At 43.5% G+C, this 14054-nt stretch overlaps 1 protein-coding gene across 6 annotated transcripts in view; it reads left to right on the forward strand.

The window, feature by feature from the left end:
- Positions 1–13757, forward strand: part of LOC146057879 (uncharacterized) — a 72957-nt gene extending 59200 nt beyond the window's left edge. Inside the window, exons 16-19 of one of the 6 annotated variants that reach the window (XR_014469795.1) lie at positions 1464–1515; positions 9346–9416; positions 10047–10106; positions 10177–10230. Coding sequence is in view for 4 of the 6 variants with exons in the window: in XM_083169677.1 (XP_083025803.1) it covers positions 1464–1515; positions 10047–10106; positions 10177–10296; positions 11844–12094 (483 nt within the window). In the remaining 2 variants the exon portion in view is untranslated. Of the gene's footprint in view, positions 1–1463; positions 1516–9345; positions 9417–10046; positions 10107–10176; positions 10297–10848; positions 10980–11843 lie in introns of those variants that run through there. The other 5 variants (XR_014469794.1, XM_083169680.1, XM_083169679.1 and 2 more) reach the window with 5 other exon arrangements.
- The last annotated feature ends 297 nt before the right edge of the window (positions 13758–14054 follow it).

The following is a 14054-nucleotide window of genomic DNA, read 5'->3' on the forward strand; positions in this document are numbered from 1 at the left end:
GGGACCCTAAAACCAATGAGATGCCCTGTCTAATGCTGTGGAAATACGAACCGCTCATCTAGGCTTAGGGCTGTGTTTAGGCTGCTAATTGGATAAGAACAATGTGAGTGTGAAACCTCCTTGTCGACATGCTGACTGTTTACATTCACAATGTCAACAACAATCTGATTGAGTGTTGACATTGTGAACATTCTTGGGGAAATTTACTATAATGGGAGTTCTATTTCACATGGGCTGTTGCTATGGGCAACCAATCAGAATCTACTTATTTATTTAGCACCTTCTAGAAGATAATAGATAGTATCTGATTGGTTGCCCATAGCAACATCCCATGTGAAATAGACATCCCATCTTAGTAAATCTACCCCTCTGAGTGTTGTAATTTAGAACATGACTCTCAATGTAAACATTGTGACAATAACATATTCCACCCCTTAGCAAGCCCCAGTGTTTTCTCCTCCCAACACCTGCCCATAAATGGATTTATCTGTATATATAAAAGCTACTCCTCAACTCTATGGGGAGTAGAGGCCACTCGATGGACCAAAAGTGTAAGCAATTTTTGCAGGGACATTGATCTGTTTCAAATTTGTTGGATATGGAGAGAGCGCTGTGAGGACAGAGATCGGAGGTAGAAGCAGATAGGGACTGGGGGTGTCACAGCTCAAATTGAAAGTATATTGCAGAAGCCATCATTATATAACTAGTTATATGACAATTCCCACCATTACCCTACTAAAGGCCCATACACACTGAGGACAGTGGTGGTTATTCTGGTTGATTCGCAAGGCTGACAAACCCCGCCTTGCAAATGGTGGCCTGGCCAGTAACAGTAACATCCATTCGCAGCCTAGTGGGATCCACACACATCATTCGATGGTCGCTGACCATCGAATGATGACGATGGTGCACGCATACAAAAGTGACTCTGAAGTCACTTACATATGCGTGGACGCTCGGGAGGAAGTGGACGGGCAGCTGACATCCGGAGATGTCAGCTGGCAACTCAGGCCTGCACCCGCGTCATTGGGGCATTTGCATGAGAACACCCAGTGTTTCATGGGTTTTTCCATATGTAAATGGTCCAGCCTGCCACCCCAAGCCCCTCAACATCCACCGCCCGCACACTTGGGTGTATGCGCCCAGCAAACACCCTGTTCGCCTTGGCCGCATGCAACGGGCGTATGCACATGTGCAGAAATGACCCTGCACATGCGCATACGCTCACCATCGGAGCCACTGTAAATATTCTGGTCCGTGCGAACGGACCAGAACAAGGCCCAGTGTGGATGAGGCAGTGGTGAGCGCTGATGAGCGGTGGAGTGGACGGCTTTCCATCGCTTCCTGCTATGGAAAGTAGTCTTTGCACTGAGCGTTTCCCAATGTATGGACCTTAATTCTCTAATAATAATGTCTCTATGCTCTTATAACCATAATACATTTTCTTGTATTTTTTCATTTAGATTAAAAGCCCCATAAAATCTGCAAAAACCTCTTTATCATACAGCGGAGATGGTAAGTCAGTTTGAGGACAATGACTAAAATTCTAAATCCGTTGAGGACATACAGCATTTGCAATTATATGGCAACGTGAAGCTAGGGATGGCCATCGTTGCCATTGCCATCGATGGTTGCCATCAATGGCAATTCTGCAACAGGCCATCGATAGTGCTAAACTATGCAATGGATGACCATCAATATTTTTACATATCGATGGTCATCCATTGTGTTTGATTGATTGGCCTGTGGGCCAATCAAAACATGGGGGCGGGGCTTCACAGGTGTCAGGGGGCGGGGCTATGCTCCGTGTCCCGGCACTTTGAAAAACATCGTTTTGCTGTTCCATCGATGGAGGGAAACCATCCGGTTCTCCCCCATCGATGGCAAAAGTTTTCAACATCGGCCATGAACCATCGATGATTTCGAATGGTCGATGGCCATCCCTACGTGAAGCACATATTGGGACTGATTCTGAGTCGCAGACTAAATAGCTGTAGCTGAGGGCAGCGGAAATGTTCTGGGTTGAACACCAGTGAGACCCGGGTTCAGGGGCAGTGTAAAAGGATAACCTGAGTACTTTGACCCGGGACCCGTTTACACCAATGGGGGAGCCCATACCTCCTGAACACAGCATCCTGTCATGTCACTGACGGATGCTGGGGGCAACCCAGCAGCTTTCCTGGGTGCTGGGCTTGCCCCTAGTGTGTCAATTGACGCCGCGGGAGTCCCGTCTGGCGGATTTCCCAGTGCTTGGAGATGATGTAATCTCCAAGTGACTGCTCAGGACCTGCCTCCACTGACATCACCCGTCTGGCATTATGCCAGGTGGGGATGCCAGTGTCCGTTGTTCTGGCTCTTCCATATAGAAACATAGAAACATAGAATTTGACGGCAGATAAGAACCACTTGGCCCATCTAGTCTGCCCCTTTTTTTAAACATGTTACCTCAAACCATATTTGATCCTTATTTTTTTGTAAGGATATCAATATGCCTATCCCAAGCATGTTTAAATTGTACTATTGTATTTGCCTCTACCACCTCTGATGGGAGGCTATTCCACTTATCTACTACTCTTTCTGTGAAGTAATTCTTCCTCAAATTTCCCCTGAATCTTCCTCCCTCTAGTTTCAGTGCATGTCCTCGTGTTCTGCTTCTCCTCTTCCTGTGAAGAATGTCTCCCACCTGTACCTTGTTAAAACCCTTGATATATTTGAAAGTTTCTATCATGTCCCCCCTTTCCCTTCTCTGCTCTAAAGTATACATAAGATCTTTTAGTCTTTCCTGGTACGTTTTGTGATGTAGGCCATGCACCATTTTAGTTGCCCTTCTTTGTACAGTCTCTAATGTATTTATATCCTTCTGGAGATATGGCCTCCAGAACTGAACACAATACTCTAGATGAGGTCGTACCAATGACCTATACATTGGCATTATTACTTCTTTCTTTCTTTCTACTGCTGATACCTCTCCCTATGCAACCAAGCATCTGACTTGCCTTCTTCATTGCTTTGTTACATTGCCTACCTGCCTTTAAGTCCCCTGAAATAGTGACACCTAGATCCCTCTCTTCCTCAGTAGTTTCCATTATAGTGCCATTTATACTATATTTAGTCTTTGGATTTTTGCAACCCAAGTGCATGATTTTGCATTTTTTGGCATTAAACTGTAGTTGCCATGCTCTTGACCATTCCTCTAATCTACCTAGATCATCAATCATTTGTTTTACCCCTCCTGGTGTGTCTACCCTGTTGCATACCTTTGTGTCATCTGCAAAAAGGCACATTTTACCCTCGATTCCATTTGCAATATCACCAATAAAGATATTAAAAAGCACTGGTCCAAGTACAGATCCCTGGGGTACTCCACTTGTAACCTTTCCCTCCTTTGACTGTACTCCGTTTACTACAACTCTCTGTTTTCTGTCCTGCAACCATGCTCTTATCCATTCAACTATCTTAGAATCCAATCCCAAGCTTTCAAGTTTATTTAACAGTCTGCGATGTGGGACAGTGTCAAAAGCCTTACTAAAGTCTAGATAAGCTACATCTACAGCCCCACCTTGATCTATTACTTTAGTCACCCAGTCAAAAAAGTCAATAAGATTTGTTTGACATGATCTTCCCCCAGTAAACCCATGCTGTTTTGGATCCTGTAAATTGCTGGTTTTGAGATATTCTACAACTCTTTCTTTTAAGAGTGTTTCCATCAATTTCCCTACTACTGATGTAAGGCTCACTGGTCGATAGTTGCTTACCTCTTCTTTGCTTCCACTTTTGTGCAGTGGGACTACATTCGCTGTTTTCCAGTCCTCTGGGATTACTCCAGTAGCTAGTGACTGGTTGAATAATTCTGTTATTGGTTTTACCAGCTCCCCTTTGAGCTCTTTTAGTATCCTTGGATGTATCCCATCTGGCCCCATTGATTTATCCACTTTCAGTTTTGAGAGTTCTGTGAGGACTTTCTCCTCTGTAAATGTACTTGTTTCTCCCTCAGTTTTCTGACTATACTTGCAACTTAATTGTGGCCCCTTCCCCTCTCTTTCAGCAGTGAATACTGAGCAGAAATAATTATTAATATTATCTGCAATTACATTGTCCCCCTCAAGAAAACTTCCACTCTCTGTCTTTAGTCTTATTATTCCACTTTTTGTTTTTCTCCTTTCACTTATATACCTAAAAAAAGTTTTCCCCCCTTTACCCACTGATTGGGCCATTTTCTCTTCAGCCTGTGCTTTTGCACATCTGATTACCTTCTTAGCCTCCTTCTGTCTAACAAGATACACCTCTTTGTCCTCATTCTTCTGCGTCTTCTTAAATTTCGTAAAGGCCAACTTTTTTGCTTTCACAATACTTGCTACTTCTTTTGCAAACCACAATGGCTTCTCTTTTCGTGTGTTTTTCCTAACTCTTTTGACACAAAGTTCTGTTGCTTTTAGAATTGCACTTTTTAATTTTTCCCACTTATCCTGCACTCCTTCCGAGTTCCTCCACTCTGCCAAAGAATCCCTTACAGAGTTACCCATCTCTACAAAATCAGCCTTCCTAAAATCTAACACCTTTGTTTTTGTGTGCGATGAGTCAGTCTCTGTCTTATGTCAGTGTGCCATTGTTCTGGGTATTCCATATGTCAGTGTCTCTTTTTCTGGCTCTTCCATATGTCAAAGTGCCATTGTTCTGGCTCTTCCGTATGTCAAGTGCCATTGTTCTGGCTCTTCCGTATGTCAGTGTGCCATTGTCCTGGGTATTCCATATGTCAGTGTGCCATTGTTCTGGGTATTTCATATGTAAGTGTCCCTTTTTCTGGCTCTTCCATATGTCAGTGTGCCATTGTCTGGGTCTTCCATATGTCAGTGTACCCTTGTTCTGGCTCTTCCATATGTCAGTGTCCCATTGTTCTGGCTCTTCCATATGTCAGTGTCCCATTGTTCTGGCTCTTCCATATTTCAGTGTCCCATTGTTCTGGCTCTTCCATATGTCAGGGTGCCATTGTTCTGGCTCTTCCATATGTCAGTGTGTCATTGTTATGTGTGTTCCAGATGTCAGTGTGCCATTGTTCTGGGTATTCCATACCTCAGTGTCCCTTGTTCTGGCTTTTCCATATGTCAGTGTGCCATTGTTCTGGCTCTTCCATATGTCAGTGTGCCAATGTTCTGGCTCTTCCATATGTCAGTGCATCATTGTTCTGGGTATTCAGTATGTCAATGTGCCGGTGTTCTGGTTTTTCCATATGTCAGTGTCCCTTGTTCTGGCTCTTCCATATGTCAGTGTGCCATTGTTCTGGGTATTCCATATGTCAGTGTGTCATTGTTCTGTGTGTTCCATATGTCAGTGTGCCATTGTCCTGGCTCTTCCATATGTCAGTGTGTCATTGTTCTGGGTATTCCATATGTCAGTGTCCCTTTTTCTGGCTCTTCCATATGTCTGCGTATCATTGTTCTGGTATTCCATATGTCAGTGTACCCTTGTTCTGGCTCTTCCATATGTCAGTGTGCTATTGTTCTGGCTCTTCCATATGTCAGTGTGTCATTGTTCTGAATATTCCATATGTCTGTGTACCATTGTTCTGGGTCTTCCGTATATCAGTGTGCCATTGTTCTGGGTCTTCCGTATATCAGTGTGCCATTGTTCTGGGTCTTCCGTATGTCAATGCGCCATTGTTCTGGCTCTTCAGTATGTCAGTGTGCCATTGTTCTGGATCTTTCGTATGTCATTGTGCCATTGTTCTGGCTCTTCCATATGTCAGTGTGCCATTGTTCTGGGTATTTCAAATGTCAGTGTCCCTTTTTCTGGCTCTTCCATATGTCTGTGGATCATTGTTCTGGGGTTACCATATGTCAGTGTGCCATTGTCTGGGTCTTCCATATGTCAGTGTGTCATTGTTCTGGGTATCCCATATGTCAGTGTCCCTTTTTCTAAGTATTCCATATGTCAGTGTGCCATTGTCCTGGCTCTTCCATATGTCTGTGGATCATTGTTCTGGGGTTACCATATGTCAGTGTGCCATTGTCTGGGTCTTCCATATGTCTGCGTATCATTGTTCTGGTATTCCATATGTCAGTGTACCCTTGTTCTGGCTCTTCCAGATGTCAGTGTGCTATTGTTCTGGCTCTTCCATATGTCAGTGTGTCATTGTTCTGAATATTCCATATGTCTGTGTACCATTGTTCTGGGTCTTCCGTATATCAGTGTGCCATTGTTCTGGGTCTTCCGTATATCAGTGTGCCATTGTTCTGGGTCTTCCGTATATCAGTGTGCCATTGTTTTGGGTCTTCCGTAAGTCAATGCGCCATTGTTCTGGCTCTTCAGTATGTCAGTGTGCCATTGTTCTGGATCTTTCGTATGTCATTGTGCTATTGTCTGGGTCTTCCATATGTCAGTGTCCCTTTTTCTAAGTATTCCATATGTCAGTGTGCCATTGTCCTGGCTCTTCCATATGTCTGTGGATCATTGTTCTGGGGTTACCATATGTCAGTGTGCCATTGTCTGGGTCTTTCATATGTCAGTGTACCCTTGTTCTGGTTCTTCCATATGTCAATGTGCCATTGTCCTGGCTCTTCAGTATGTCAGTGTGTCATTGTTCTGGATCTTTCGTATGTCATTGTGCCATTGTTCTGGCTCTTCCATATGTCAGTGTGCCATTGTTCTGGGTATTTCATATGTCAGTGTCCCTTTTTCTGGCTCTTCCATATGTCTGTGGATCATTGTTCTGGGGTTACCATATGTCAGTGTGCCATTGTCTGGGCCTTCCATATGTCAGTGTCCCTTTTTCTAAGTATTCCATATGTCAGTGTGCCATTGTCCTGGCTCTTCCATATGTCTGTGGATCATTGTTCTGGGGTTACCATATGTCAGTGTGCCATTGTCTGGGTCTTCCATATGTCAGTGTACCCTTGTTCTGGTTCTTCCATATGTCAATGTGCCATTGTCCTGGCTCTTCAGTATGTCAGTGTGTCATTGTTCTGGATCTTTCGTATGTCATTGTGCCATTGTTCTGGCTCTTCCATATGTCAGTGTGCCATTGTTCTGGGTATTTCATATGTCAGTGTCCCTATTTCTGGCTCTTCCATATGTCTGTGGATCATTGTTCTGGGGTTACCATATGTCAGTGTGCCATTGTCTGGGTCTTCCATATGTCAGTGTCCCTTTTTCTGGGTATTCCATATGTCAGTGTGCCATTGTCCTGGCTCTTCCATATGTCTGTGGATCATTGTTCTGGGGTTACCATATGTCAGTGTGCCATTGTCTGGGTCTTCCATATGTCAGTGTACCCTTGTTCTGGGTATTCCATATGTCAGTGTGCCATTGTCCTGGCTCTTCCATATGTCAGTGTGTCATTGTTCTGGGTATTCCATATGTCAGTGTCCCTTTTTCTGGCTCTTCCATATGTCTGCGTATCATTGTTCTGGTATTCCATATGTCAGTGTGCCATTGTCTGGGTCTTCCATATGTCAGTGTACCCTTGTTCTGGCTCTTCCATATGTCAGTGTGCTATTGTTCTGGCTCTTCCATATGTCAGTGTGTCATTGTTCTGAATATTCCATATGTCTGTGTGCCATTGTTCTGGGTCTTCCGTATATCAGTGTGCCATTGTTCTGGGTCTTCCGTATATATTAGTGTGCCATTGTTCTGGGTCTTCCGTATTTCAGTGTGCCATTGTTCTGGGTCTTCCGTATGTCAATGCGCCATTGTTCTGGCTCTTCAGTATGTCAGTGTGTCATTGTTCTGGATCTTTCGTATGTCATTGTGCCATTGTTCTGGCTCTTCCATATGTCAGTGTGCCATTGTTCTGGGTATTTCATATGTCAGTGTCCCTTTTTCTGGCTCTTCCATATGTCTGTGGATCATTGTTCTGGGGTTACCATATGTCAGTGTGCCATTGTCTGGGTCTTCCATATGTCAGTGTACCCTTGTTCTGGTTCTTCCATATGTCAATGTGCCATTGTCCTGGCTCTTCAGTATGTCAGTGTGTCATTGTTCTGGATCTTTCGTATGTCATTGTGCCATTGTTCTGGCTCTTCCATATGTCAGTGTGCCATTGTTCTGGGTATTTCATATGTCAGTGTCCCTTTTTCTGGCTCTTCCATATGTCTGTGGATCATTGTTCTGGGGTTACCATATGTCAGTGTGCCATTGTCTGGGTCTTCCATATGTCAGTGTCCCTTTTTCTGGGTATTCCATATGTCAGTGTGCCATTGTCCTGGCTCTTCCATATGTCTGTGGATCATTGTTCTGGGGTTACCATATGTCAGTGTGCCATTGTCTGGGTCTTCCATATGTCAGTGTACCCTTGTTCTGGGTATTCCATATGTCAGTGTGCCATTGTCCTGGCTCTTCCATATGTCAGTGTGTCATTGTTCTGGGTATTCCATATGTCAGTGTGCCATTGTTCTGGGTATTCCATATGTCAGTGTCCCTTTTTCTGGCTCTTCATATGTCTGCGTATCATTGTTCTGGTATTCCATATGTCAGTGTGCCATTGTCTGGGTCTTCCATATGTCAGTGTACCCTTGTTCTGGCTCTTCCATATGTCAGTGTGCTATTGTTCTGGCTCTTCCATATGTCAGTGTGTCATTGTTCTGAATATTCCATATGTCTGTGTGCCATTGTTCTGGGTCTTCCGTATATCAGTGTGCCATTGTTCTGGGTCTTCCGTATATATTAGTGTGCCATTGTTCTGGGTCTTCCGTATTTCAGTGTGCCATTGTTCTGGGTCTTCCGTATGTCAATGCGCCATTGTTCTGGCTCTTCAGTATGTCAGTGTGCCATTGTTCTGGATCTTTCGTATGTCATTGTGCCATTGTTCTGGCTCTTCCATATGTCAGTGTGCCATTGTTCTGGGTATTTCATATGTCAGTGTCCCTTTTTCTGGCTCTTCCATATGTCTGTGGATCATTGTTCTGGGGTTACCATATGTCATTGTGCCATTGTCTGGGTCTTCCATATGTCAGTGTACCCTTGTTCTGGCTCTTCCATATGTCAATGTGCCATTGTCCTGGCTCTTCCATATGTCAGTGTGCCATTGTTCTGGGTGTTCCATATGCCAGTGTATCATTGTTCTAGATCATCCATATAGCAATGTGCCATTGTTCTGGGTATTCCATATGTCAGTTGTCCCTTGTTCTGGGTATTCCGTATATGTCAGTGTCCCTTGTTCAGGGTATTCCATATGTCTGTGTATCTTGTTCAGGGTATTCCATATGTCAGTGTGCCATTTTTCTGGGTATTCCGTATATCAGTGTGCCATTATTCTGCGTCTTCCATATGTCAGTGTGCGATTGTTCTAGATCTTCCATATATCAATGTGCCATTGTTCTGTGTGTTCCAATCAGTGTTCCATTTTTCTAGATCTCCCAAATGTCATGCCAAGATGGAAGTTCATAGAGGACTAAATGCTAGTGCACAAGCACACAGTCAATGTAATTAAGTGATACTTTATTTATATAATATTGTAAGTTTATTGTTAATAGTAGTTAATATTCAAATATCAAACTGGTGCTCTGCAAAAGTGTGTTATTGTTTTGAGCTTTCCAAAAGTCATATTTGGAAGTGGGTTGTGGATGCAGTTAATTCTGCTAAGAATATGTAAAGTGAAATTGAACCCTGCAGAAAATGTTTAGTGACCAGAAACACAGGGTAAACGCAAAGTGGACAAAGAGTTTTGGGTGTAAGGTCCCCTTTGACAATAAAGTATCTTGACTATGAGAAACTATTGTCTGCTATTGTCCTACCTGAAGTGCCTCGTAATGTCTGTTGTTGCTGAACATGTCCAATATACTTGTGAATCATTCTTCCCTATTGCATAGTTCCAATGCTGGCATAAATGTTTGCAGAGATAGACATGATGTTGGTCCATGATCTGGGTTGTAGGGATGAAAGTTCTTGGGCCACCTCTGCAGGGACATCTACTGTATGTAACGTAATGTGTGACAGGACCACCATCCACATGTATTTTGTGCCAAATTTAAAACTTTCTTTTCTTTAAATAAGTCAAACAAGGTGTGTATATTATATTTTAGTATATTCAATGCATTTTTCAAAATCCACAGCCCAACCCTCAAAGCCAGCCAAGTCTTGCCCCATCGTCATGGAGGATGAGGAGGTGCCAGGTAAAGTAGTGTTACAAATGTCCACAATCCATAGCTCAGCCTTGTTCTCAGAAATGTGTTTCTATTGTAGGAATATTATCAACATCTCTATCTAGAAGATTTCCGCCGCCAACTTCACAACCAAAGCCAAGATTACCGCAGACTGAAACGTCACAGGAGACAGCCACACCTTCATATGCTGAGAGAGTCGGTGAGTATCATAAAGATCTGTCATCTAAATGGTATAAATACCTCAATCCCCTTGTAATATAATTGTTTGGGGAATATAGCCTTGTTTATATGCATCAGACAAGGTAGAGACCAATGTTGGAATGTCATGAAGACAGTTTTACTAATATTACATTAATCTGGCAATCCCCTGCATATTTTTGCACAAAAATCAGTGATTTTAATCAAATGGTTGGGTATGTTTGAGTCTAATTATATTTGTGACTTAACTACTGGTGCCATGGAATTTTTTTTAATTTTACTGCTTCATACAAATGTATTAGTGTTATACTCAATTATTGGTATATATGCGTGTGTATATATCAATAGATAGATAGATAGATAGATAGACATATACAAAACTCCAATGGCCCAGCACTCCCAGTTTACAGCATAAAGACAGCGGTGCCCCCACAATCCACTTACTACCATATCCAGTGCAGCATTTAGCTTCAGAAAAAAAGACAGCTATTTACTTGAGCATTTTCATCAGGCATATACATTACAAACATTCTTACCTTATATCCCCACCAAGTGATAAAAATCACCAAATGAGTGGAGGACTGTTTGTCGCCTCCAAAGCGGCGGCCATTTGGAGGGGATGCCGCAGACAGAATGTGCATGCGGCCTAATGGGGGTTGGAGGCTGCCGCCGGACATAGAAGAGAGGAGTGTAGCGCACTGTTGGGAACTCCCTGGGCAATGAGCATGTAAGTACCCTCTCCGGCAGCCAGCCTGCAGTTCCCTTGACAACTAGCATTCAAGTCCCCATGTCAACTAACATGCAAGCCTCCTTGGCAATGAGCATGCAACCCCTCCCCCTGACAATGAGCAAGTAACTCCCCCTAGCAATGAGCATGTAACTCCCCCTGAAAACAAGCAATAATCCCCCCTGACAATGAGAATGAAACCCCTCGCAAGAAGCATGTAACCCCTGGCAACGAGCATGTAGGTTAGCTTCACTTATGTGACATGATATGTAGTAGGCATTATGGTGTGTAGTATAATGTGTAGTAGGCATTACGTTGTGTGGTATAATTTATAATGGGTATTATGGTGGGTGGCATTATGTGTAATGGGTATTACGGTGGGTGGCATTATGTGTAATGGGTATTACGGTGGGTGGCATTATGTGTAAAGGGCATTATGTTGTATAGCATGATGTTTAATGGGCATTACGGTGTATGGCATTATGTTTAATAGGCATTACATTGTGTGGCATTATGTTTAATAGGCATTACATTGTGTGGCATTATGGTGTGTGGCATTATGTGTAATGGGCATTATGGTGTGTGGCATTATACGGTATGTGGCATTATGTGTAATGGGCTTTATGTTATATAGCATGATGTTTAATGGGCATTACGGTATATGGCATTATGTGTAATGGGCATTACAGTGTAAATTTTTGTAGTGCGCCTTTGGTGTGCACTGTCCCTATGTCAAGTGTGTGCGGGGGGGGGGGGATGATTCATTCTGAAGGCCCTATACATAAATAAGTAATTGACTCATGTTTTTTATCATTTTGCAGGCTGCCTCGGCTTGAAGCAGTGGTGTAAGCCCCATCTCTCTTACAGCTGTTTGGAGGAAAAGGTAGACAGTCTCCTCCAAGAACAGGAGAGAATGATGTCAGTGGTGGAAGTGCAGCAGAGGGAGGTCAACCTTGTACTTAAGTCTATGATAGTAACATCCGGGCATTCCGTAGAGCCGTCCTGTCCTTCATCTCCACTACTGTCATCCAGCTTCCTAGGTACCCAGTCACCATGTGACCATGACCAGTAATGTGCGGTCGTGGTAGGTATACTCCGATACACAACACATATTTACCAACCAGTGCCTCCCCAGCCATTCACCTCACTGACTGTGATTACAGTTCCAGGGAGTCCTCACACTGAGGGCCTTATTCAGACCTGTTTAAAAGACTGCTTAAACTCGCAGCCTAGCAAACAGGTCAGCACCGCCCCAAATTTGGGCGGGTCTGAATCGACCCCTGAGCTCAGCATAAGAGTGGGTCTACCTCAAGCGGTGCACACGGCACATTAATAGTTGTTATTCAACTACAGGTGTGTCCTTATACATCATTGCTGTAATTGGACCAAACAGACCCTTTTGGCACGCCAGCCCCCTCTGCTAACATTGCTTGTATTTTAGGCTTCTTTTCTTACTCACAAGGTGATGCCACTGGGAGGCACCAGGAGACTGGGATGATTAATTTCATGTAACACATGTATATCTGTGTGTCTTGATATGACACGTGAATATGCATACAAAGGGCCTGATGCACGTTGACTCTGATACGCCGGGGGCCGATGTTGCAGCTCTGAGAATGCGTATAGGCGAATATACGCATGTGCAGGGCCGCAATGCGAACGCCTTCGGCGACTATCACAGTCGCCAAGGCGTTCGCACACAGCAATGCGGACAGGAGGCTGGAGCATAGGGACGCCCAGCATTTCCTAGGTGTGCCCACAAAAACAGTGGGTGCACCCACAAAAGCACTGGGCATCCCCATGTGGATGCAGGCGTGTCAAAGCCTGCACTGGGTGGGCGGCTGATGTCACAGGAAGTCAGCACTCAGCCATCTCCGGCCCAGATAACAGTCAGCTCAGACTGACTTTTATCTGCAAGTGGCTGAAAAAAATCATTCGATGGTCGGCGACCATCAAAGGATTTTTCGCCGTTAGAGAACCCATCCATTTGCATGCTGCGCCAGGCATTGACTCCGGGCTCACTCGCACCTGGCATCTTCCCCTGTGTGCCACATTAGGGCTAGATGTATGAGGACACATCTGTATTTATTTTTGTACGCTTCTGTTGTTTTATAAGTAATTTTATAGTTTTATTATTGTTGCTTTTAATGTCATTAAATGTATTTGCACAATTTATAGGTCATAGCTTTTTCATTCTAACAAGTTTTAACGTCATTTGTTACGTTCACAATTTCTGTTGACAACACTCGTATTAATTTCTTCACCTCTATTCTGACGTGGATAGTGGGGGGGGGGGTGCTAAATCGCATTTCACGGCGGCACTTCCCAGTAGATTGCATCATATGCAAATCGCATGCGAAATGTGCATACGATGGGATCTGCTGGGAAGTGCCGCCGTGAAACTAAACAAGTACCTTTCTATTTTACTAGTGAGTTCTATTTCACATGTGATATTGCTATGGGCAACTATTACTATCTATTCTCTTCTAGATGGTGCTAAATAAATAAGTAGTAGATTCTGATTGGTTGCCCATAGCAACATCCCATGTGAAATAGAACTCCCATTTTAGTAAATTTCCCCCTCTGTGATTTATATAGTTGTTCTCTTTTTGCTTTCCTCGATATTGCGTATTTACCCATGTTGTATGACTGTTTGTTTTTCCATATGGCAATTGTGTTTCTATGCAGCTTTTGTATTATACGGTCTCAATATATTAAATATATTGTGGATGTTCCCTTCTCTCCACACCCCTTTTTTTTTTTTTTTTGTACCCGTCCCCTTTTAAATATATATATATATATATTCTTAATAAAAACTATCCATGTTAAAAAAGAACTGAGGCTGATATCGCTCCATGGCCATGTACTCACATGACACCAGTGGTACTGCTGGGGGTTGGGGTATGACATCATCAACAGTGTCCATTGTGTGTCAATATTCAACTGATGCTGGTTATCGCTCTAATGGCGAAATGTCCTGTGTGAGAGCTCTAGAGGGGAACTTTTCGCACATTTCAGCTTGCCGCCAACAG

Source organism: Crinia signifera, chromosome 2 (genome assembly GCF_055691185.1).
Source record: "Crinia signifera chromosome 2, ASM5569118v1, whole genome shotgun sequence".
NCBI lineage: Eukaryota > Metazoa > Chordata > Amphibia > Anura > Myobatrachidae > Crinia > Crinia signifera.